General features: G+C 33.2%; 1 protein-coding gene across 1 annotated transcript in view; it reads right to left on the bottom strand.

Moving 5' to 3' along the window:
• Positions 1–17,081: 17,081 nt before the first annotated feature.
• Positions 17,082–26,174, bottom strand: part of FGF7 (fibroblast growth factor 7) — a 28,618-nt gene continuing 19,525 nt past the window's right edge. The window contains exons 3-4 of the mRNA XM_026060631.1: positions 17,983–18,086; positions 17,082–17,593 (exon numbers count right to left, since the gene is read on the bottom strand). Coding sequence (XP_025916416.1) covers positions 17,399–17,593; positions 17,983–18,086 — 299 coding nt within the window. The 3' untranslated portion in view covers positions 17,082–17,398. The remainder of the gene's footprint in view (positions 17,594–17,982; positions 18,087–26,174) is intronic.

Genomic DNA, 26,174 nt, shown 5'->3' with positions numbered 1-26,174 from the left:
AGCACCATGGAAGGCCAAGATATAGTATATTAGATTTTATTGTAACTTCCACTTGAAGTGGAAATGTGTAATCTTTTATTAGTATTTATGTTGAAAATATAAATGTTTAATGTAATCAGTTATAGATTAGACAAATATACATAGACTATAAATTAGGTGATAAGGAAAAAAGAAAAGTAATTTATTTTAAGAACAAATTTGAATTCTCACCATACAAATATTTTAGAAATTCAATATCTTAATTAGATCATCCAAAATTACTTCCTTTATGCTATTATGCTTTATGTTGCAGGATCAGTAGGTCTGCGTTGGTATGTAAATATATAAACAAGAAGAACAGATAGGAACAAGATATATATATGTGTGTGTGTATGTGTGTGTTTATGTATATATGTATAAATACACGCAAAGATATATATATATATATAAATGTATGTGCATATATATATAATACACAAGATACACACACACGCACAAAAAAGTATATATATTTCTATATATGTACACACACACAAGATTACAGAAGAGCAGATTCCTAATAGGAATGTGAACATAGTTAGCACTAACATAAAACTGTCACTAGTCTGTTACTGGTATCATCAGATACTATGAAATCCTGATGTTTGATCTGTTTTGCATGCTAAGTTGTTACTGTTAAGCAGTATAAAAATGATTTTTACGTCTTTTTACAAATTAAACTATGATTAAATAGTGCTACACAGACTGAATTTCACAATTTATGTGAAAACAGTTACCACCAGATAAGACTGAAGAATATTTTAAATGTTATGTTGTTTATATGTTAGATTTTTCTGAATGAATTTTGACTGTTTCAGATATTTATAAATGATAGAAAGTGTTAATTCCTGTTACTTGTTCAAGTCCAAGTAACATCAAGCTGGCAAAAACAAATTTTGCAGAGTTGGGGGGAGACTCAAGATTCATATTTTCGAGCAGTCTTGGTATACTCTATGTTTAAGTAGTGGCTTTTGGCAGCGCTTGCTGAAAACATGTGTGCATAAATGTAACTTTTTTGAGTGAAAATGTTTAAATATAATCAGAAGCATTCTTGTTGAATTGTTAGTGCAATATCAATATACTGCAGTAATCACTGGTCCTACAAATATAAAACATCATAATTTTTTTGTATAAAACCTAATGTATTCATGCTCAAAGAACAGCTGTTGACCTTATTACTTGCATTGGATAAAAGGCTGGTAAGAGTTTATAATCTGCAGCTAGCCTAATAAAGATGTTTGTAATACACAGCCAGAACCTGATGTAGCTTTCTGAAATACCACATGCATGTTTTAAAAAATCCTTTAGAGGATTGATTTTAAAATTTTGTTTATTTTTGCTTAAATATGTGCAAATGTACCCAGATGAGGATGATGCAAGGACTCTCCAAACCCTCTCAGCACTTCTGGGCACGGTTTTGGCACAATTTAAATCACTACATGTCAACAGAAATAAGTGAATCCAGTCTCTGAATTTGCTTTGTTGTTTTCTTTATTTATAATATTTATGCTTTTAGATCGTTGTTAGTTGTCATTGTGCTAAGATTTCAATGCAACAGGTATGACTTGCTGTCTTGCTAATTTGTATACCTTCATTTTTGTATGTTAAACTTGAGATGTTTGGACTCTGAGTCCTAGGTTTACTGAAAATTTATAAATTCAGTAAAAAACTGAGAGTTGCGTGTTTCTGAGAAATGCAGATCAGTGTCTGTATTTTGAGGACCTGATGCTGAGGTACCCAAAGTAATGGATTCTTTAAAGAACTTGCTTTTTTTTAAACATTTCTCCCACAAGTTTTTTTTATTTTTTTTAATTTTCTGTCCAGTAATTTACCAACCGGAAAGAAGTTCCTATTTTCTTTTGGACTGTGTTAAAAAATGAAAAATCTTGTACTTTTTATCTTTGTCTAGTTTTGGTTTGTTTTGTGGTTCTAGGGGTTTTTAAATCTCTGCAATCAGGATAAGGAATATTTTTATTGTTGTTTTAACAGAAAGATGTTCTTAAAGTTTGGAGAAGTTTGTTTCTCTCAAAATCATCTATTGCAGTGTTTCAGGATTCTTTCTGGTGGTGGTTTCTTCAAAAGTTTAAGGTATAAATGAATTTAAAGCATTTTTAGAACTTTTATAATCAAAGAAATAAACTGTAGATTCAAAAATACAAACCTGTAAATGTTTTACTGACTAGACTCAACTATACGAAGTGTAGCACCAAAATTACCTTTTCATATAACTTCAAACAGCAGTAATTGAACTTATGAAGAGCTAATTTAGTTAGCAGGTTTATACCATGAGGCTTAAAATAAACCTTTAGGCTAAAATTGACTGTTTATTTTACTTTGCTTACTTTGTGTAATGATGGTAGGATTTATATAAGATATGATTTTGGAATATTTAGGTTAAGAACATAAATCAAAAAGGTATATATTTTGTTACCTCAGGTGATCACTATGTTTTCTATTAAGAAGAGAAGGAAAATGTTCATATGGTAGGAGACTGCTTATATACACTGGCTTCGATTCAACACAGCATTTAGATTCCATCTTAATTGTGGGCTGGTAGACTTAACATATGCTTCAAATATTGCATGTACTTAAGTGCTATGCTGAATCAGGAACTACTGCAATAAACTAAGGAAAACATCTGTTAATAAGTTTGAAGAAAAAATATTGGAGAAAGAGGCCAAATTAATTTAAGTATTTGTATTTCGGTGGTGTTCCTTTATGCTGTCAGTGCCTCACATCATGGGATACAAGTGCTTTAGTAATGTCGTGCATCAGTATTTTAGCACACAACTGTTTCTGAATTTATGTTGTTACCTTTATTCCTATTTTTTTCCCCCTTTGAAGCCTAACCGAGAAGATCAAGACCACTTATTTGACAGAATTGCAGAAAGTTTTGTGGCACTTTTTCTTCTTGTTCCCAGGGATACTAAAGATGCTTTTTTTCAGGTAATAGTACAACAGTAAAGTTACTGTACAACAGTACAACAGTAAAATTACTTGGCTTTTGCAGTGATATATGGCTAGATACTATATTTCAGCTCATAATGCTAACATGTCACATAAACCAATTTGCATATAGCCAGATCAGTAGTACTCTGAGCACAAGAGAGCTGCAAGTATGTACATGCAAGACAACAATCAGAAATGTTGTTGAGGAAAAGCTAGAAATCATGAGCAATCAGAAGTGAATTTTTTGTCTCATATAATATGTGAATAATAAAATTTCATGACAGTATAAAAAGACAAGCTTTTTCCAAAATTCTTGTTTTTCTTTACATATCATGATTAGTTAAAAATAAACAAATATTTTATTCTGAATCCTAATTTTAGCCTTAAGTGACTTGTTCAAATCTACAGTTTGTTTAAATCAGTATTCTACAGTTCAGACTTAACTGGGAACTTTGACTTATACAATGGTTAAACAAATTACTGAGACGTGCACTCGCTTATAATTGATACAGTTGCCTAATGTGTCATACAAATAATAAAAGCTTGTACTATTTTTTAACAGAATGGCTTTGTGATTACAATGTTTTACTTGAATATTTTACATTAACTTAAAAAAATTGTAATATGAAAGCTCTTTGTAGCCTTGTTAGATATGGTGTTGTTGTTATTTTGACAGGTATATCCCGATTGTTTGTCACAAGTCATTTATGTCGCTTTCTGTGAAGCATTTCCAGAATCCGTTAAATGTTTTGATGATGACTTTAAGGATGAATTAGTAGATTTAATTTTTCAGTGGATATCAGGTACTGATAGTGTATATATATATTTTTTCCTTATTTTCCATATTTTGTCCAGGCTACAGATTTGCATTCCATTGAGAATCTAATGCTTTTCCCTTAATAAAAATATTTAATAACAGAGTTCAGTATTAGTAATACTACTGTCAAAGTTGACTTTCTGTGTTCAAATAATAATAATAATAATAATGTAATTCTGATTCTTGGTATATGTAAGTAGGAGTAAATGTTTAAAAACAATAGGTGTCAGTCTGGAAAGGAAACAAAGAATGTCAGCTGACTATACAGCATTAGTTCTCTTTCTAATTTAAGAAAAAATAAAACTGGATCTGACATTTGAAAATGTTTTTGGCAAAAGCATGTCAAAGTGCTTAATCTACTTTAATTGTTCAACTGCTATATATCTGTTTTGACTGCCTGTTTAATATCCTGTTGTCTGAATGCAGCTGACACTGTGGAAGCATACTGCATTCAGATTATTTATTTGCATAGCAAGATTAGCCGAAGTGGAGCTTCCGGGGCTCAGTAGTGATGGTGGTGATGTCTTACTGCAAGTATGAGAATTTTTGAAACTTACTTTCTGTCTTTCTATCACTTTCATATGTTTTAGATCCAGTTTTAGAACTGTTCCTATGTAAGATGATTGAAGTTATGTGAGTATTTGTCAGTTGGATTTAAGTCAGTATTTTTCCCTCTTAAGTAATTTCAAGGACAAATTTAATTGTGAAAGTCCAAAACCTTTATTCATTCTGCTCTGGAATTATGAATATAATAAGAGCTGTAATGTTAGTTTTTAGAAGCTTAATATGTCTCAGAATTTGAATGGATGTGAATTGATAATCTCTTTGGAGATGCTAATTTTCTGGATGATACTGAAATGTAAGTGCGTTATTTTTAAGATTGTATAGGCTGTAATCCAGTCCAAGTCATTGCCGTATTGCAGAGAGACTCTGTTCTGGAGTAGCTCTTTCAGCTGTGTAAGTACTTAACTGTTGCAGATTTGGTCAGCAAGGATATAACAATACTGTAGGATGTAACTTTTATAATTGAACTGGTGAATGTAGAGTTCCTTTTGCTGCTTTCATTGTGGTACTCTGTAAGAGAAGTATTCTGGAAGAATCTATGGTAAGCACATTCATGCAGTTAGGATTGAAGCCTTAAAATTCAAGGCCTAAGCAACACTATTAATAAGTACCAGGAAAAATAATGAACATAGTGAGGATTCATATTTTCTTGGTTAAAGCCAAAGATCTTTCTCATTATATGTAAGTGGCCTTGAAATTTTTTCTATATAAAAAATGGTCAGCTGGTATGAATATTCTTACAAGACTCAGACTGTACCTGTCTTGGAGTCTTCTGCTGGAAATGGTATTATTACCATTAAATATCCGCATGGTTTAACAGTAACAGTTCATGATTTATGGATTGTATGTGTCATTTAATATCCATTCCAATACTTAGATTTAGAGCAGATTTCTATCTTTAGTGCTTATTTATTTAGATTTTATGACAATATGGAATTCATTATCTTGTGTGTTGCAGCTGATTGACAAATGCGATAGAAATATGTTTTTGAAGTAGATGCAAAATACAAAAATATTTTCTGAAAACCTTTCTCTGTATCAGTCACTGTTTCTTCAGCAGAATTTTCCTTTTAGTTACAGACAAAGAGAAAATTGTATATAGAAAAAAATACACTGAAAAATCTAATTTAGAGAAGGTTTGCGTACTTCAAAGTCATATGCACCAAATTCCAAATGGGCCTTGCACTTTGAAGAGCTGGATAACCCACAGTCTAGTCTGTAATATGTAACCACTATAAATAGATAATGGGTTGAATTATCTGAAATTTAGTCAGACCAAAAAAAAAAAAAAATCCCAACAAAGTAGGAGATCACTGCGATGACATGGATTCCATATCTACATGAAACTTATGGTGTGGGAGCTGTGCAAAATTCTGCTGGAATGAATATTGAAAACCACTGAGTAAAGTAAATTATATATCACTGCCAGAATAATTCACAACCTCAACAGAACATGCAAATGTATTAAATTACCAGTATTGGAACAACCACAAGATAAAGATATTCATTCATGTGCAAAACCAAGCAGCAGCAGAAGAATGATAGCAAAAATTGTCCATGAAGATGTTGGCTTACTTTAAATATGTGAATACTACTGTTTAAGTTAACAGTTTTGCTCCAAAGCTTAAGGTTGTGCATGGGTATAACAATATGCATATTTCAGACAGGGAAGAAATCAATTTTAATTTAATTTGGAAAGATTCATAGGGTGGTTTTCAAAATTAATATCAACATTTTTCTAAATTTATCTTTTGCTTTCCAGGTCTAAAACCAAAGAAATGTACATGGAGGAAATGGCATCTTAATAGCTTTAAAGCAACCACAGTAAATGGTACTAGTAAAGATGCTACTACTAATGTGCAAGTTAGCGGATCTGCTGGTTCTGTAGCAGCCTGTAAGTCTTGTAAATATTTTTAAACACACAATACACATTATGCATATTGGAATGAAACTTACGGGACATTGCAAAATCTAATTGTCAACAGAAATTGTTAGTATTATTTCCCTTTATTTTGCAAAGAATCGAAGTGTTACAGTAATTAAAAATGAGTTGTGAATTTTTATTGAGTCTTAACATATATCCTCCCAATTTACTGATATTTGCATTTAATTGAAGCTCTAAACAATATCACTGCAAGGTATTTAAAGAAGCTGCTAATGCTAAGTTGCTGATACTTGGATCACGTTTTCATTTTTCCCATGCATTCTCTCCTGTACCTTCTACCACTTTGTCTTCTCTGTCCTGATGGATCAGATCTTAGACTGTTTTATGATTTGATACTAGCATGCTGTTAAGATCTTATCTTAAGCCTTTTGTGCTGCTGTTGCTTACTGATTCCTTCTAGCTTGCTCCTTTTTTGTATGTGATCTAACTTTTTGCTTCTTCAAGCTAACCAAATTCTTCTTACTGTCTTATTCCCCATGTATGAAGATACCATGCTCTTTCTAGCACCTACAGGCATCATTTTATGCTATCTCTCTTCTCTTGTTCATTATCTTCCTTCTCCCCCAACCATAACCCAACAACTTTTCCCATCCTTACCTGCCACTTTGTTTCCAGTGACCAAATTATTTACATGTTCTTTTTATGATCCATTCACTATCTACAGATGTTGCCAAAATTATTATTGTTCAGAATGTAATCATCTCTGTCAATTGCAATTTATTGTTTATGAAAGTGCAAATGATATGCTATATTCCATATATATAATAATATGCTCAGTGCTAGCTGAGTTTTTTGTGTAGGCTGGTCCATTTATTTGAATTTTATCTTTTTGCATGATGCTTAAGTGCTCTTTTATATGACTTACCACTTAAGATGCAGTCATTATAAGCTTACATTTGCTTTTTTCTATAACAAGACTAGAAGTGTATCATGTATCAAGCAATGAGATCTTCTAATTGGGTAAGTGCTAGTGTTTCTGTCCAGCTAAGCAGTTGGAGAGCAAGATCTGATGCATATTAAAGGACTGTACAGATGTGGGGTTATTACCTCTGATTCATTTTATTTATACTTTTGGAAGCCGATAGGATCTCTTCTGAATATTCCAGTGAAGTCCAAGCACTGTGGACAGACTAGAAGTTTTCTATGGATAAAAATTTACATATAGCTGTGAGCAACTATGTGCCATAGCCAGCTGGTTGCAGATCCACTGAAATTCTGTGATTTCTTGAGAATTGGTGTTTCCTATAGAGACTGACTTTCCTTCCATGGTATTCAGGTCCTGTGTTATCAGGGAAAGATGTAGATGGGGAAATGTTAACTTTGTGTACCTGAATTTGTGTGGATTTTTTTTTTCCATGGGCTCATGTGCTTTTTCTGTTTTTAAATAATTTCTTCAGTCTCCAAGGGAGAAAAACATTATTTTTGCTGCAGAGTGATTCAGAGGGAAATACCTGTGCATCAAACATAGGTGTCATTTAAGTCAGTGAAGTCTGTGACTCTATGATTTTCCATTTGTTAATGTATAATTGCCTATATAAAATAGGAAGATTCTTTGCCAGACTTAAAGATAATCTGAGGAATGATTTTAGAAATTCTTTATTGGTGGAATTTACCTGAATAAGATATCCTCTGAATGATATCTCTGTGCAAATTTTCAAGGCTATTCACCCTGCTCTATTGATAGCAGTCTTCCCTTGCCTTCCCACTGTTGTCAATGTCACTCCGATAAGCTTTGTTTTCTCTACAGTTATGTTAAATGTTTTAAAGGAAAAGATAGATAAGCTTCTATCAAAACTAGGCTCTTAATGTCATAAGGAGTTAAGATATGGAGCATGCTGTACTCAGGAAATCCTGAGCTAGTGAAATACTGCAGACGTGTCAGAGGAAGGGAAGTGTTGTAGCATGTGCCATGATTCCTGCAAAGCTCTCTCTTATAATGTAAATGTAAGAGAACTCCATGGGTTCTTCCCGGTGAGATGGGCTCTCTGAGCAAAGAGGAGAGTTGCTCTTGAAAATGAGCTGAAATGGTCTCTATAAATGAGCATTTTCCCAAGCGCAGAGCTTTGCAGAATCTGTATATGAATTGGCTGCACACATCTGTGGCGTGATAAAGTGAAGCATCTTACTGGCATTATGTATTGCCTGTTAGCTTTCCATCATTTTCCTTTTTGAGTTTAGTGGTTCTTTTCAAGCAGAATAGTTAAATAAATAAATAAAGTTGCTTTAAAGTTGACAGTCAATGTTATTTTCATGAAGTTACAGTCTTGAAAGGAAACTCTTGTTTACAGAATCCTTTTTTGTGTGTTGCGCAGTTTGCAGTACAGTTTTTTAAAAATAGAAATGTATCTGTGTTGTTGAAGACAATTGTCAGAGGAACATTTGGGTTTAAAAAATAATATGCTTTTACAAAACCTAAAACCAGTGGAAATGTTTGCATGATTTTTATAAATTCCCATGGTTTTGTTTTTATAGAATCATATTTCCTTTGCCTTTTGGATCTCTGTCATTGTAGTACTTCACTAGTATATGAAAACAAGAGTATGAAATTGAGTAGAACGCAATTGTTTGTGGAACAGGTTTGGTAAATCACCTCAGGTGTTTATTATAATAACCCTTATGCCCTAACTGAGTCTGTTTTAACTGCAGTAATTTCTGAAGTCCCTGAAGCTATTGTGATCTTGATATATATCTCCAAGAGAAGATGGAATGACTTATTTTTTCCAATGGCAACATGAAAAGGAGAAGCCTGAACATTTTAGTTCTTTTAATATCCTATTCTGCAATCTACCATATTGCTTTAGGCTTGCAGGATGCTCACAGTTTTGTTTAATAGTCCCATGTTCTCATTTATGACCAATGAGAAGCTGGTTGCTTGTCCAGGTGTGGGTAGAAAATAAGTGACATCCTCCCTGCTGAACTCTGCCCTGTCGTGGTTATTCTGGTAATTTAAAGCTGGTGTGGGCATATGTTTAATGTTTGAGCAGCACATATCAGACTTGTACTTTCTTTTCTTGGGTAGGGAATAGGATGTTGGAAGTGGCTTTGCTTAAAGTTATGTAACAAATCTGTAGCAGAACCAGGTTTCAAAGGCTGGTTGATGAACCATGAAAATTCAGCAATCACTAGCTGATGACTTGCTTCAGGTCCATCATAACTGGTGCTGTCCAAGGTAAAATTAAATCATTTTTATGCTGAAGCAACCAGCTGTAAATTGTAATTGTAAAGGGAGTTGTCCTGAATTCTGACTAAAATTATAGCACATAACCTTATTGTAAAAAAAAATTTCCAATGTGAATAAAAATAATACTGAATTAGTTATAAGAATAAAATATAAAGCTGAGATTCTTTTAAATGAACTTAGGACAATGAAACATTTTTGGTTGGGGTTCTTTCCTCAGGGTAAATAGATCTAAACTAGAAGTAGGGACTGTTGTACTTTATGAAAACAGAAATATTTAAATTAAGACATTAGACATTAGGGTCTATGTGAATTGTTCAGTCAACATCACACTATAGATACGTCAGTCTACTGTAATTGCATTCAGTCAAATGTTGGCACATTATCAGAAAATATAGATGCAAGCCAATGAAGACTGGTCTGTAGAATGAATTGTTTTCGGTGTTTATGTTGCAAAGCTAGCAAAAGAATATTTCGGTGTTGGTTGTACAAAATTCTGTGACACATCATCCAGGTGACAGAAATGCTGCCTAATTTCACTGACTCCATTAGCTGTAGAAAGAGCTTAGTTTGCAGAGGATTGCGCCCTTAAAATTGACCAGTCTGTCTCGTCAAAGATAGGATAATTGTTGATATATGTGAAGTGAACTTGTAACCAGTTTCACAAAGGTATCTAACCACTAAGTAAGGCAAACAGCTAGTAGCTGAGTACACTAGATACTTCCTATTGAAATAGGTAGGACTTTGGCAACCTACTTACCTGAACACCTTCAAGTTTTCATGAGGTACCAATACCCACATTTAGGTACCTGGTATCTCTGAAAACCTGTATCATTTAACAATGCTCAGTGTTCACATCTTTAACCATCCTCACTAAAACACTGTTTTAGAAATGACTATAAAAGTAAGGATTATTATTTGCTATTGGACTTCAGTCTAAAAACACTGTAACCTTTATGTGTCAAGTATATGCATGGTCATTCAAAATCCTGTGCTTTTCTGGTTATCACTGAAGGAAAATATTTGATTCTCATCAGGAAGCAATTTCCTCTGACCTGAGTTCTTTTTCCTCTGTATTAAGAATCAGTCTTTTCAAGTGCCAGGCCTCTAAGTAAAAGAGTTTTCTGAATGAAATAAACCAATGGTGGTAAGATAGGATCTGCCTTCCAAACAGAATTGAGAAAAATCTCCCTTTTTAGGTCTGGAATGTAAGCAGTTATAGAATTGCAGTGTCTGGAACACTTGAGATTTACAAGCTAGCATTCCTCAGCCAGGTATTGTGAAGTTATTTACAGAGCTGAAGTTTGAACACATCGTATTTCTAATACTATATGATTTTTTGTTTGCAAATTTTTAATGTTATACTGTACAGTGGTATTTTATGTAAGACTATCAATTTAAGCCTATGCTGTTTTTTTCAGAAATTTTAGCTGTGTGAATACCATTGAAGTTAATGTCATGTTTAAAACCTCATGTAGCTCCTTGAAAATTTTCCCTTCTGAGTTTCTGCTTTAAAGACAGTCCTACTCTTCAGAATGATTCTGTTAATAGTAGAGGGCTTCAATTTTTTTTCTCTTAATGAGTTCACCTTCTCTCCTTCAAGTGAACATTTAATTTAAATAACTGTTAGCTTTGAAAACACATCCGGTGGTGTGAGCAGTTGAATTTCTCTGTTATTAAATGTTAGTAAAAAAGAAGTGTAATATTACTTCTAAGCATGGACCTCTACTCTGATGATGACTGCTTCACTGATTTTGGGAAAATTATCTAACCTCTAACTTTCATTTCCTACATCGTTAAATATTATGAAATTCTTATGGTTCTTAAGAAGTTGAAGTGTTGAGGAGATAAATTACGTATGCTTATGTAGTATTTAGACTATTCAGATAATGGTTGTTGAGAGAAGGGAAATATTATTGCTCTCTTATTATTACTTCATTGATGTAATATTAGCTTAAATTTTTTTCAACAAAATGCTCGTGCAAAAAGAGTGTTAATCCTTTCCTTGAATTCTTTTGCCTGTGGTGGCACTAATCACATGGTTAACATGTCATCAAAATTATTTGCTAGAGTCATTTAAAAATATAGCCAAGTATTTATTTAAAGGAGTAGTATACATTGTACAAATGTTTTCATAACTACTGAATTGATTCATTGTTTAGTAATCTGATTATATGCGTGGTGGTGTTTTAAAGTGCTTGAAATAGAGAACTAAAAGTGAGACCATATTGTACCGTATCATGTCTTCAAAACGCTATGGAAATTGCCCAATTTTCTTTTTTCTTTTTTTTCTTTTTTTCTCATTATTTTGTTATAGGATGTATTTACACCATTTTACATACCTCTAATGACACCATTTTACATACCTCTAATGACATACAAGTTATTATAGACCCAGTATGAGACAAATGTGTAGTTATCCCATACAAGGAATTCATGTTTTGTGTTGTCGTTCAGAGTTTGAACAGAGTTTTTTTTTAAGAAAAACAACTTTCGTCTGGGACCATAGACTCATCTGGGTTGGAAGGACTCTGGAGGTCTAGTACAATCTCTTGTTCAAAGCAGGGCCCATACTGAATTCAGACCAATTTGTTTCAGACTTTGTCTAGTCAGGTCTTGAAAACCTCCAAGGAATGGGCTTTTACAGTCTTCTACAAGATTCTCCAGATGAAAATAGCTCGTTCTGTGTCATAGACTATTTATCAGCACTAATGCAAAAGGTAAGAAGTAAGTAGAACCTTGTTAATTAAATTTAAGGGACTGCGTAATGGAATAGTTTCTGGGAAATGTGAATGGTTATTGAAGGTGGCTAAATAGAATGGCTATTTAAACCGCAGAAGTTTATATTTCAGTTCTAAACCACAGTCTATTCATACTTTGTAATATCTGTGGTAAACATGAAAAAAAACATAGATTTAGGCCAATGCACTGTAGGAATAACAAAGAAATTACAATTGACAGTGGCTTTTACAGCCCAGTTTATTTGGATTTTCTTGAACCTGTAGGATTATAAAGGTTAGTAATGAATCATGTCCAGACAGGTATATCTGTTTCTTTCTTTTCATATGAATCAGTTTTCCTCCCATATGGCATACTATATGATTGATGTTAAGATTGGATTGTGAGGTAACTGATGTGAGAGGCTGCTATGAGAGTTTCTGATGTCTATTTGAATAATACCCATGAAAACAGAACCAATTCTTTTTCTTATCTTTTAATAGTTTGCTCTTGTTGGTCATCATTATAAATTTTCTGCGTTTTCCTCTCCATTTTTAACATCCAAACCCATTTTTTGAGGCAGTCCCTCTACAGCTGAAAAGAAATACATTTTCTTTTAGAAATGATTTTCTAATTTAAAGATATTTAGAAAATTTCTCAACTGGATTGATCTGTCTTTGCTTTTCTGTTCACCTTTTCCATTACATACCGGAATAGAACAACCTAGTGTATGTTCTACCCTCTAAGTCTATTTGACTAATAAAATGCCAGAAGAAATGAAAGGGAAAATGTAAAAGAAAGGTAAAATACTGATTTTTCTCAATTATGACCCCATCTCTGCTTAGTCAACATAAAGAAGTTATTGCACCATGTAAGGCCATATGACTCTGAGCTACTGAGGGATCACATCATTTGCATTTGAGTATCTTTTCCTGAGCCATTCATTCACAAGATGCATTTTGGATATGACAGCTGTAAAACCTAAAGCAGCCTTGGCTTACCTGAGGATATATTTCTTTTTTTCCTTCAGATTTTTATTGCCTATATTTTTCTGATTGTTTTCTAATTTGTAGCTCTTGTTGGCAATTTCTATGCATGTTATCTCTGCTTCATAATTATCTTTGTTCTCACTTTCATTTCTGTTGCTTGTTTTCTCTTCTTACAGTTGGATAGAATCTTTCCTTCACATTATGCGTGTTCTATCTTTCTCACTTTCTCCACCACACAAGTGCCGTATTTTTCTTAGCTTTCACGCTTACATTCCTGTTGTTTCTGCCTTCCGTGAGTATTCTTTCATTGTTTAGTTCTGCAGTAGCATGAAAGCGTCTTGGATCATCAGAGTTCTACTTAACTGAGATTGCTGTGGCATCCCTCTGAAAATAAGGCAGGGTCTTGCCAGCATTTGAAAAGTTATCAGCTTTTATGGCAGAATAATTCAGATAGCTGGATAAGTAATACCTTATGGTGGCAGTCCTCCTCACCTCATCAAAATGCATATTTCACTACATTTCCATATCTCATTTCTGAGTGTATGTTTGCACCACTACAAAGAACAGAGTGCAGGCCATGTGTTGCCACAGTAGTTTAAATTTGATTCCAAAGGTCTACTTTTATAGCACAAAATAAAACTGTTAACTCAAAGGATTTTTCTAGGAAATTACTTGGGTTCCTTGTAGTCCTTTGTGTTACTTGGTAGGTGGATTGATATTTTCAGTTCTTGTTGCCTGGATAATAATGATGGCTTATACAGTGTGGCTGGTGAAGCACAAAATCTTGACAAACATCAGCAGTTTGTGATATACAGTATTAACGTGAAGAAGTTGTTAAAAATAATGCACTATAGTTTTATATTAAAGTTCTTTGATAACATACATTTCTATTCTCTTAGAGGAAAAAATAAGAAGGATATTATACTGCATGAAACCTAGTGCTAAAAGCGCTTTAAAACATATTGATTCTGATTACAGAAGTCTGACTCTCTCCTTCTCACAGTAAAATCTGAAAGATAAACCTTGGGAAAGAAAATTCAAGGATCATCTTGGGTGGTTTATCTCAGATCATTCAATTAGCATCACAGAAGTTTCTGCCATACCCTGGAATTCCCTGGGTATAAATGAAAAATCAGTATGATGCAACCATGCAGCTCTGATAGCTTGGTAAGTCACTCATCTTCAGTCTCATAAGGAGACTTAATATCAAGGATATTCCATGGTCTTTGTTATCCTTGAGCACTGCTGTTAGAGGGGTGATTTCTGCTACTGAAGGGGATTCACAGAAAAAGTTAGAAAGTCCAGCACAGGGCTCTACAAGCCTGCTCTCCTTGATCAGTACTGGATGAAAGAGAAATCATTTTACAGGTAGTGGGAATGAAGTGCAGTATAGAAAAAAACATTTTTTATTAATGATTTCACATCTTAAAAATAACCAGATGTTCCATAATATATAAAATGATATATAGATAGAATATAATGTAATAATATGTACAATATGTATATTATCTTGAATATTGTAAAGAAAACATGTTTTGCATTTGCAAATGTGCAGTCCATTTATTTCAGAACTTCAGTAGAGAAACATATATTTCAGTAATACTAAAATGATCTGGTCAAATTTGTAAGTAGTTACTAGTTAGAGGTAACTAAAATGAGCAGATTTAACTATAGAAGTATATACTGCTCCATTCCACATCCACCCACTGCTCAGGAGTTTCTTAAACCAGCCAGATATTGGTCCATATAGAAGAATGAATTTTAATATTCGTATGTTTGGCAACCTTTGAGATTCACATATAAAGATAACAAGCTGTGAATGAAGAATCTCTCCGAATTAATCAAGGAGAGCTCAGTTTGGCTTGTTATGTCCCTTGTATTGATTTTGTTTTTCTTTTACTTATCCATTTCCTTTTATTACTCTTCACTTCAGCATGAATGTATGTGCCAGCACCTCCTTGTCCTGAGTCATCTGTTGATAGTGATGGTACATGTAGTAATCCTTCTGATAAAGCATATATCAAAAGTGTGAATTACCAGTGGGGTTCAAGAATCGTTTGACTGTATACCTGTATTCTTGAATAACCCAATAAAAAGATCTTTAGAAGAGCCTGTCTGCTTTAAGCTTTTTGGTATATACTTGTATTTTAATTCAAACTTCAATAGAGATTCTAAACACAAACAATCTCAGTGAGATTTTTTTTTTAATTTTTATTTCAGAATGTAAACTAACCTAGTTTTTAGGTCTAGAAACTTTTGCTAGTATATTAATGTTGATCAGGGGTGTGAATTTTGTTACAATGTTTATATATTCACAGAAGGTAGTTTAGACATATACTTACAGCAAAAATGTTTCTTTCCTAGTACAGTCTATTGTATACAGTGAACAAGTAATAGATAAACTAGCAAAAGCACAGTGAAGGTTTACTGATCTAGCTGTATGGACAAATATTTCTGCATGGATCAGGTTATCTCTACATTTTGATGTTTGATATGCAAGTCAAAAATCATAAATGATTTCCAAGTTAAAGTATTTGTTAAAAAGTATTTGTTTAAAAAGATTGTTAAATTCCTTGCAGACAATTTTTTGTGACTGTATTTACAAAGAAAGTATCTCATTAGAACAAATCAGTGTTTTCTACAAGACACTTGTAATGGAAAGTAGAGCATTTAAGTCCTTTCGTAATTACCCTGACTCCGTCCCACACTGGTGATGATCATCCAGTAGCTGTTTTAGTTAATTTTTTGGTGATCTTTATCTGTGCACAAGTATCGTAATAACGAGAAAACTTGTAGGCAAACTAAGCAGAATGAAATGAGATAAGCCACTAGGACTTAGCTGAACACTTTAATAGCTAGGAAATTAAAATATCTTTTCTTCATCAGATCACATTGATTTTGGCTGGAGTCTGAAATTAGTCATGTAGGTTCTTTACATAGCCCTATACCTGTTGGTACAGTTTCTGCCATCTGAGCATTTATTCCATTACCTGCTGGAACTGTAGCTTTCCTTTACCTGATGTAACTATGGGCATGCGATTAAATTCAATTAGCATGAGTATGTGGCAAAGATTTTTTACATTTTTACATTGTTCCCACTGAGACGTCCATTGTGAGATTTGCTGCAGGCTGTCGTTTTTGTCTGCCATCCAATGTACGTTGGCAAGAGGGTTGTGTACTAGACTTTGTGTCTGGTCACAGAAAAAATTCATGCATCTCAGCCAGACCATTTTGTTATTCCTTTAGAATTAAAAGCATATGAAACAGATGCAGCTTAATAAGTTTTTTTTATAAATAACATTTAAATAACTTAGAACAATAAAGTTCAAATACAACTTAAAATAAAGTTTAATGCTGTAACAACAGAAAAAGCATGTATAACGATGGAAAAACAATATTAAAAGCTGTATGCCCTAACAGGAATTATACAAAAGATAGGATATGTTACATAAAAAACCATAATATGTCTGAATTTTTGCTTCGTCGTTATATAAAATGTTGCTTTGTGAAAAGTGAGATGAAGTACATTATTTATTCCTATTCTTATTTTACATACACTATTTTGAAACATCTTTTAGAGCAGCATTAGGTATTTGTTTCATTAATAGATAGGAACATTTTGTAGTAGAGTAAACTTAATTTTTCCAAACTAACTCTTTTATATGAATACAACAATAAACATTTACAGGATTATATATTTTTTTCTGATCATATAGTTTATGTATAGGATATCAGTTTCTTGGGGGAAGTATTTAAAATACTGCTCAACCTCCATGTTTACTATTGACTTGATAATCTGACAACTCATTCCAGCAGCCTTAAAGTCTGACATATTTTACACAACATTATCATCTGCTTATTATTATTATAGCAGCCATATTTAAGAAGCAGATAGGGTTTTTTTTTAAATAAAATATTATCAGATAATCAAGTCACGACTTACTCTTCAGGGTAAATTAATTTAAGAAACTACCCAGTTACAATGACTAAGATAATGATTGTACAACTCTTTAGAATTTTTTACAACTTTTAGTTAGTAAATCTGGTTTTGTGTATATTTTCAAATCTTTTTCATGTAGTCTCTTAAAAATAAACATAAATGCGCAAGTCCAGCTTGTTCAGTTTCTCAGTAGTATTCCAGCCTCTCTCGATATCTTGTCCAATAGTTTCCTTAAAAATAATCTTCCTGCTGGAACTAGTTCTGTATAGATCATTTATGATTAGGATATTGCCAGAGGAAGAAAGTGGGATGCTCTATGTTCCTTCTTCGTTTTTTTACCTTTCATGGGAACACCTTTGTGGTTTAATGTAACAAACATCTCTTTTCCTTTGTGTGTCCATTTTGCAGAAGCATATGTGTTATAATGGTTTTCTTCAATCAGTTCTATGAAGTTGCAGTCCTCATTGCATACTTTCTGTTGAGAATGAATAACAGTGTAGAATAAAATAAGTACAAGTGTTTTTTAAATACATAGATTAGGGAAGATGGGAGAAGAATATGCGTCATAAATAGTACATATTATTAACATGTTTAATAAATAACAAGTCTTGAATCTATCTGGTGGAATATTTTAGCTTAGCATATTCCCCCTTAGTAGTTCACGTTTTTAATAAGTATATGGCTTTAATCACTGAATTTTTAAATGGGCATAAAAGGGTATTGGTAGGTAAGTATGGAATACATTTTAATTTGTTAGGAATCATTTTAAACAAACTATGCAGATACTACATTAAGATTATTTAAACTATATATTTTTAAGATTGTACATGATGATTGTACACCAAGAAAAATTTGCATCCATACCTTTCCATACAGTCTTCCCGACTTGTTCATTGCTAGGAAGTATTCACTTTCCACTCCTTTGATTGCCACTACTCCAACTGCCACTGTTCTGATTTCTAGAATACCTGCAAAGGAACACAGTGAGTTCTGTAAAATGGTTGTTTTTGTGCAATCAGCTTACAGGGTCTAATTAAACTAATGTTCTGTAATGTTTCTGTGTTTATTGGATATATGCAGCAATGGTTCTTAAAAAGAAAACAGAAATACTTGTTTATTCATGTGAGAGCAAGTTAGACTTTAAAAATCTTCTGTATGTGAGCATGTCTGCACAAAATCACTTAAAGAAAACTGTATGATAGCTTTTAGGTATTATATTCTGAAGTTGCCATGTTAGTATAAGCAATTTTTTAATTTTCGAAAAATCAACATATCTTAGAATTTACCAGCTTCAGGGTTTCACTTGGAAAGGTTATATATGTAGTCATCACGGTTCACAGAATTTGTGTAGAGCCTGTATTTTGAAGACTTGTTTAGCTGTACCATCTCCTTGAACAAGAGTAAACCTTAGAACTTGCAAATGACAGAAAACAGACCGCAGTGTCTTAAATAAGATAAAGGATTTGCTTGACCCTACATGCTTTTAAAACTGATAGGAGCTCTAAAGATGCCTGCATTTGAAAACAATTAAAAGCTACTGTGAGAACTTACTTATTCAAATATTTTACACAGAAAACATTTGGAGTTATCTTATATAAATTACTTCATTTTCATCTGGCTGATGTGTATCTTTAACAGCTTTCTGTGGTTACTACAATACACTTAAGTTACCTGTAACGTAAAATATATATTTCTGTAAATTAAAAAAGAATAAGATTGAGTGAAGGCAGGAGGATGGTAAAAGGTATTAAGGAACATCGGATAGTTTTCAAACTTAAATATTATTGTTGTTGTTTTAAGTAATACTTTAGAATTATACTTCTGAGTTTGAGCCATGTTTTTCCAATATTGAGTCACCTACAAAGCTGCATGTAGTAGAATTTGTATTATGACTCATTCCCCCAAAAGAAGGGGTCTTTCAAAGTCAGCCAAATATAGGCAGATTCTGGCAGCTAAGGGGAGGAGGGGGGAGAGAGAGAGATTAAATATTGCATTTTTGCAAGGACTATTTACTTTGTTACTCTTCTTTTCCCAAAAGAATGTTTTGCCCCAAAGATCCAGAATTAACTCCCGAGTGCATCCATCCTTAGCCAATAATCTTATACTGGCAGCATTATTCCAATTTCAGGAGGAGTTCGAGAGTGTTAGAGTCACATTGGGTTAGACTGTCACCTGAGGAGATGACCTTCCTCTTGAACAAAATTTTCCTCTTTCAAGTTTGTATTGACTCTTCACAGCTGCCACAAGTGATGATAATTTTTCATTAAGTAGCTTTTTAAAAGATGGCATGAGTATCTCTGAAATTTCTCCTTACTTATATCTTTTCTATATCCTGATGTCCTTACTATTCTGTTTTGCTTTCTTCCTGTTCCTTGATTTACTCATGTATCAGCCCTAGCCTGTTATTGCTTGCTTTTTTCTTCCTATTTCCCTACCAGTAGATCAGTTACCTATTTCTTGGTATGTGCTTTGCTGGGCATTCATCTCTGAACACTTACAGTTCTGTACTTCTCTGTAAAGCTAAGCCAACTTTAAATATAGCTTTCTGAATTCTTTGACAAGTTCCACTCTGCTGCAGGCATAGCAACAGTTCTTGCAAAAGGCAATTTCTAACTGAAACTTAAAAATTATGTTAACTTTCATTTAAATTTCACTTGAGAGAAACCACAGTGAAGGCTGAAAAACAGATGAACATCTGCATCTAGCCAAACAAAGAAAAGAGTGGAAGGGATCTCTGGGTCATCAAGTCCAGTCCTCTCTTACCCTGGGAATAACATCAGATAATTCTCTTTTCATAAACTTTGCCAATACTAAATAGGAGTTATTTCTTTGCCCCCAGTATTTCCACTGAAGGCTGTTCAGACCTTGATTTATTTTAATGGCTAGAGACTGTCTAGTAATTTGTAATCTGCATGTTTTCAGGGACAGCTTATATTCATTTTTTCTCTTGCCTATGTTGGCCATTATCTTAAGGAGAGTTCTTTTCAAAACTGTTTGAGTTTTCTATTTTTACAGCAGTAAAAAAGTGAAAGAGTTAGAATGATTCTGTAACACAAATTACGCTAATAAGAATTGAGATTTCCTTCAGTAAGCTGCTGTTGGCTGAAATTACAGCAGTAAGAAATACTGCTACTTTTAAAAAGGAAATGCCAAAAGCTTTTGCCCAAGACAATATTATTATTAGAATTTTACGTTATTTGTTTTTTTTCTGAAGTGGATGATGAAATTCATACTAACTTGTAAGAATTACTTTGTTTTGGTTTTGGGTACTTGTTTTTCTGTTTTATTTTCATTTAAGACATAAATGTCTTACATGTCTTACAGGAGAGTTTTGCTATGTTGTCATCCTTGTTGTAAGGTTGCAGAAGGCTGTAATTAAAGAATCAATAATCATAACTGTGTGGGTAGACAAATTATCAAAAAAGCTCTTGAACTTATCCTGAAGGTGAATACATAGCACTTACTCAAGATATTTGAGTATGCAAATGGAATTCGGCATAGTTTTTCCAATTTTTGAGTTAAGAATAGAAATTGGGGATGTTGAAATATTTTGTAAGCCTCCCATAAGGCAAATCTGAAGCACTTTGCAAAATAAAATGTTAGCTATCAAAATTATATTCTATGCATATATTGAAAGGACAGTATCTGTAACAGATTTACAGTATTCGGAGACCATTACATGGCTTTTCATCTTATTTGTTAAATCCTGTTTGTGCATACAAACCAATACATTTATTATAATTAAAGACAGATAATTTAAGATTCATAAATTGGAATGCATATTTAGTACTCTTTGCTATATTATTATTATATAATTTTCACAATTTTAAGCAATTAGTTGCCCCCAAAATTAGGGCCAACTCTCACATAAATAACCTTTGACTGCCTGACTCAGAGGTGATATTGAATCTGAAGGACACTTTTAAGTCTTTGAATAGCACTTTTCTAAAAATGCTCTTTATGTGTATATCTTTGTAAAGTTTAGTCTGGGAACATTACATGAACTCGCCAATATTTGTCACAGACGGTTGCATTATTAGCAATATTAAAGAGAGAGGAAGAGACCACAGAGAATTAAGTAGAAATAGAGTTTGTGTTCTTGATTCTTTGTTCAGAACATGTATGTCTCAGAAGTAACTTGCCTGTCACAAACTGTGCATACACTCATTTTTCTGTTCCCAGTACTAGATCATGTCTTTTTTGTTCTGTAGTCTCTTAACCAATCCCAAAAGAAGAAACAGAGCATGAATTTCTGCATGATTGCTATGCTTTTAATAGGACTGGCCATAAACAATTTTTGCTTTACTGGAAAGTAACCTGCATTTTTTAGAAATGCAGGAAGTACTTTGCTTCTAAGCAACTGAAGGTGTTAAAATTAATAACAAAACAGCAATCTACTCTGAAGATTGACTTTATAAGGAACAGTAATCTGAGTCAAGCAAATCTTGCTGGAGCTAGAGTGTCTTTTCTAGTACATCTTCTTTGACTGCCTTTAGGATATGAGCATAAGACATGAACAAAATGAAAATGTGTTAATTTCTTTGCTCCTCTCCTGGGAACTTAAATGTAGCTGTACTTCAGTCTTCATGCTTAATTCCTGTTGGCTGATTCACTGGAAGGAGATAGATCTCTACATCAACAGAAAAACAATAATGGAAGTAAAATTACTATGTTATGTTATGCTTGAAGGCAATTTTATACATGAAGGCAAAAATTCTCTCCTCATTAAAGTTAATAGTAAGATCTCAGCAAACTCGGTAGGGCCAGGGTCTTATCCAAAAGGTAATTTCTTCAGTGAGGCAGGAGCAGTACAATAAGCTAAAATATTTTCTGTAAAATCACAGAAATAGAGAAACTGCAAACTGGTTCATACGTGCGATTTAGCTGTTTCCCTTTCTAAATTTTAGTTTATGTAGCACCAGATACTTTAGAGAAATGAAAAAGAAACAACTACAATCTAAGTCAGAACTTCTGCTCTCCTCTTCAGTGTAATAGTATACCATGCATCGTCAGATCTGTCCATTCCTAAATGCCTCCATTTGAAGTAAAAAATTCTAATCCTTTCAATCTCTGTTCATGAAAAGGAAAAATTCACCAAGCTGCGATGAGAAAGAGAAATTTCTCATCTTTAGATTTTATTTCCAAAAAAGCCCTTCAATTGTTCCGTTTAAATACTCTGTTTTAATAACTTCAAAATTGCTTTAGAGACAAGCTTAAATTGATAAGATGCTGCTGATGAGAAGGTCTTAAGTATCCTCAGTTTAAAAATGCAAATCTAAGTTGTGTTTGTGAATTACTTTAAAGGATCCACATAAATGTTCAGAAGAGATTTAAGAGAAGAGTTGAATTTATGATGAAGTGACTGGGAAGGAAATCAAATTAAAGCCAGAAAGTAAGCAAGCTGAAAATGGACCCACAAAATTGAAAACAACTGTAATTGCTAGAAAATCAACATGAAATTCCAAACAATTTTATATGGTTGCATGGTCAGTGTAGCTTCAGATTCCTGGAGTGAATGAAGTTTCCTGCAGAGCTGAAATTGTCCAGTGTACTTAAAAGATTACTGACACTCAGCTGTGACTGACTATAGTTTTTCTTTAGGAGAAGACGACTATAGATACCGGCTGCTGTGTGTTCAACCACTTGGGGCATTTAAATATCAGACAGCTGATAGAAAATCCAGTAGAAAAAACAGAAACAAAACAACCGTTTGGGTCAATGCAACAATTTTAATGGGTGGAACTGTGTCAGTTTTTGGGGACAATTTGCATAATAAATGAGGTGAGTTTACTGGCATTTTGGTCTAGGATGGTGGTCCCTCAGTGCTTCAAAAGTAGACACATATTTCTGGATTTATTCCATGACTGTGACCTGGAGGTCAGGACTGTACCTTGGTCTGGAAATCTAGGTACAAAAATTGGCATTTCACTGTCACTGATACAAAATTGAACATTCTCCTGTGAGATTATCCTTTTCTTGGTCAAATGGTATTGAATAGTTTTGTTCTGAATCACCTGATATTAGTATCTTTTTCTGTTGTAATTAATAATTTCACATTGATTTTTTCATGTTCTTTTTATAAACTCTTTTCTTTAAAAACATATTTTAATAATACCACGATGTTTTCTTTTTTTAAAGTAGACATTTGCTTGTATTACTATAGAATCTTTTTACAGATTATATTAAACTAATTTCTAACTGGATGTAGCCACAGCTGACTTGGCACAGTTTTATGTTTGCCCACAATATCCTCAAAGAGTAACATCTTATCTTTTCCAAAGTAATGAAGGCATTGTGATTTTGCAAGATTGGGGGGGGTTGTCATTGATCATTTTGCAGCCAGAAGGCTGAAAGAATAGAAAAACATAATATAAGCAAATTCTGCATGCTTCTGAGAGCTGTAAAAAAAACAGTAAGTGCAGCAAGTTGCTGAAGACTCAATAGGTGGGAACAACCTGCTCAATGAAGCTTCTTTGGAAGAGAAGAGAACTTCTGAGACTAGATATTTTTTCACCTGCTAGGGAGCTTCCGTAACATATCAAGGTGGTAAGGTTGTTCAAGAAAATATAGAAAGAGATTTTAAAGTACACATTTTGTTGAGTCCCTTATGAGCTGGCTGTTTTTCCAGATGTTTCATGTGTTGCTGATATTCATGGAATATTTCATGGCGTTTCTGGTCGCTGCTCCTGTACTTGTTAGTATCAGTATTTCTGTAGACCCTAATATGAAGAAAAGTTTTGGCATCAAATACATTTTTTCAGTGAGGCATGCAGCAATTTTATCCCAGGAGTTTTTTCTATTAGGTACATATATTATGAGAAAATATTTAAGGATAAGCTGGAAGTTTAGCTACTGTGGCTTTTAAGACTTGTAAATGCTGGAAAGAAGGAAGGAAGAAAAGGGAAAGTAGGATTTTTTAAGGAAAGAAAAAGTCAAATGTGCAGAACCTAATTGTTATTTTACATTCTTAGAATTTCCTTTTAAAAAAATAGCTAACATAATATATCTAAAGCTGATTTTAAAATGTTCTAAATGCTTTACAGTACCAAATTTTGTTTAATGCTTATAGCGGTTTATCTCTCATGGCCTCTCTGTGTATTGAAGCTGGAAAAAAAAGAGTCTGCTGCTGGTGCTTAAGGGTATGAAAGCTGGCACTGACAACTAAGCACTTGTGAGGAATGTGCTTGTGAAACACCCTTTTCTAGGTAGCATTTTCCTAAAGTAAAGTGTTTGAAACCTCAAAGAGGGAGCAGAAAAGACTTGGATGGAGAATAAGTCAAAACAGAATGAAACTTCTTAAATATGACTAACTTGCGTTTCTAATTAATTAAATTTGGGGTACATATTTATGAATTCAAGTGACATTTAGAGGTGACTGAAGGCCAAGAAAAATGCTCAGGTCATTGTTTATAAGAAAGAACTTAATGGTATTTAAGATTATTTTCTCTTTTATTCTGGTGTTTATTAAGTATTGTGTCTCTTAAAGCAAGAAAATACAAATAAAGATGTCAATCATATAGAATTTTGGAAAAATCTGATAGCTTTTACTGGTGTTACTAGTGCATTCAGTAAGTCAGCATGGTAATGTTCATTAGCTGGTTTATTAAACTTGACGTGTTTTTCCAGAGGACTCTATCAATATTTGTTTTCTGAAAGTAAATGAGTACTTTCATTGGATAGTTTTGTAAGTCATTGGTTTCAAGAAGCATTACCCCTTTGTATATCTTCTTAAAAAAAAAAAGTGTGTATATATATGAAGCATTAGTTTTTGCTTAAGTTACTTTGATTCTTAATGACTTTTCAAAATACATTTATTTTAAAGTTCATTTTTAGGTAGAGAATTTGTATGCTCATTCTCAAATATAAAACCTAATGATGTAAAGATTCCCACAAGTAAAGGCACTCATTTAAAAGATATTGTAGGATTATTTAATTCTTTTTTTCCCCTCCCCTCATTACTAAATTGATAATATTTAGAATTTGCATTTGTATTCTGTACTGTCCTTAACAAGAGAGTGAAAGAGTTTTCAAGATGGTGCCACACAGAATTTACATTCGTAAGCTCTGTAAGTAGATTTAGATATAAAAGTACGTGTTATAATAGGTTTGACAACAGGGAAGAGATCATTCCCACACCAGGAATTTTCTGTCTGTGGTTGTGTTTTTAAGAAATGGTAACAGAAAACAAGTTACATAGAAGGCACACCCCAGCCAGTACATACATTCACTATTACTTTCATTTTTTATTTGTAATATTTTTGCTTCTCCCTGTGATACTCATAGTAGATTTTATGGCATAACTACATGCAAAATACATTGTTATTTATGGCAGAGACCAATGTGAAAGGCTAAAAAAAGCTTTTTATTAAGAGGTTTTGTGTTGTATCCATGCATGCCTTTACCGTTCATGCGTAGGCTGTCTGAAGCACTCTAGTTATAAATATGACTAAAAATGATCTGCATATAAACAATAGCTCTGTCAAGGATTTTCAATAGTCCAGTTGAAGCTACTGCTTCAATGCGGTGCCAAACATCTGGATATCATGGACAAATGTCCAAAGCATTCAAAATTCCTGTTTTCCTCCTGTACCTAATTTTCAAGCAGGAAGATTGTAGTTGTCTCAGGAAACATAAGAGACAATACAGATATATTCCTCGAGGACTTGGTGCAGCATATTTTTTGGTCAGGCACCTCAAGTAGCAGAATTTGCTTCTAAGCCTGCAAGTCCATATTCAGAACAGCTGTTTGGTTGAGCATAAGTGACTGATGGTTAATTAGTTTGTTTGCAATTCTTTGGGCACAAAAACAGTAGGCATGCTATTTAAAACATCAACTAATTGATAAACAGAAGACCATCTATTTTTCTACTTTGGTGTATTTTCATTTACTGATCATTTTAAAGCCTTCTTTCTTGACATTGTATTGCCCATAATTTTCTGAGCTGTTTGTTAATCCCCAAAACAGTTCAATACATGGATTGCTAAACAGAACAACTTAATAATAAGCCATTGTCATTGGTGGTGTTCAACAGCTGACAGATAAGATAGTTATGGAA

This window comes from Apteryx rowi, unplaced genomic scaffold (genome assembly GCF_003343035.1).
Source record: "Apteryx rowi isolate R43461 unplaced genomic scaffold, aptRow1 scaffold_17, whole genome shotgun sequence".
NCBI lineage: Eukaryota > Metazoa > Chordata > Aves > Apterygiformes > Apterygidae > Apteryx > Apteryx rowi.
This window is presented reverse-complemented; position numbering and strand designations above follow the sequence as displayed.